We start from the raw sequence: 741 nt of genomic DNA on the forward strand, positions 1-741 counted from the left end.
TTGTTGTTGTCCCAGATTTATTGAAAATAATATAGCACTGCAGAAAAAATTCAAACAGGTCCCCGAGGCGTTTTGAAATTCATCCCAACTGTAGGCTGCGTGACCTGCAGGTTGGACAGACTGCCGAAGTCCAAAAGCTTCAGCATTTCCTTAGTGTCAGGATCTACTTCAATTATCTCCTGATCCAGGGCTGAGACCTCAGGAACGTAATTGTCTCTCCTTTCTCTCTCCTCCTCCTGCAGCTTGATGGAGATACCTCTTACAGGGCCTCTCTGAATCCGCTTCATCAGATGGGTGACATAGCCTGCTATCTTGTTGCGGAGCTTCTTGCTGGGGATAATGGCGATCTCCTCGCACACGCGCTTGTTCGTGTGGAAGTCGTTGCCCAGGCGCGTGTAGTACTTCTCTATGATGACCCGGGCCGCCTTCTTCACGGTTTTGGTGCGAACGCGGCCCATGTTGGCGGGTCCTTGGTAAAAGAGCCCCCTCACCCTTCTGTCTCTGTTTCAGTGGAAGATAGAATTTAAGCCTGAATTCCAAGCCATGTCTTTGAGATTTGCTCATTTCTCTAAGTTTCTCCCAGGTATACAGAAGATATACATGTTATGAAACATCTGTTTTTCCCTCGTTAATCAGTCTTTTGTTGCAGGAATCTGCCCCAGCTAAAAGATATGCAGAGTAGAGAGAAATGTTTTCCCCTACAGCCCCAGTACTTAATTTTATTCACTAATTTCTGGATCT

General features: G+C 46.6%; 1 protein-coding gene across 1 annotated transcript; it reads right to left on the bottom strand.

Annotated features, from left to right (window-relative positions):
- Positions 1-3: 3 nt before the first annotated feature.
- Positions 4-494, bottom strand: LOC108518078 (40S ribosomal protein S17). Its single transcript, XM_017856224.1, has one exon. It carries the CDS (start codon positions 456-458, stop codon positions 51-53), a length of 408 nt encoding a protein of 135 aa, XP_017711713.1. The 5' UTR covers positions 459-494; the 3' UTR covers positions 4-50.
- Between the last annotated feature and the right edge of the window lie 247 nt (positions 495-741).

This window comes from Rhinopithecus bieti, unplaced genomic scaffold (genome assembly GCF_001698545.2).
Source record: "Rhinopithecus bieti isolate Rb0 unplaced genomic scaffold, ASM169854v2 scaffold_1295, whole genome shotgun sequence".
Taxonomy (NCBI): domain Eukaryota; kingdom Metazoa; phylum Chordata; class Mammalia; order Primates; family Cercopithecidae; genus Rhinopithecus; species Rhinopithecus bieti.

Bases quoted from the DNA above. Each gene is read 5' to 3' on its own strand.
- LOC108518078 (XM_017856224.1), bottom strand. From the start codon at position 458: ATGGGCCGCGTTCGCACCAAAACCGTGAAGAAGGCGGCCCGGGTCATC.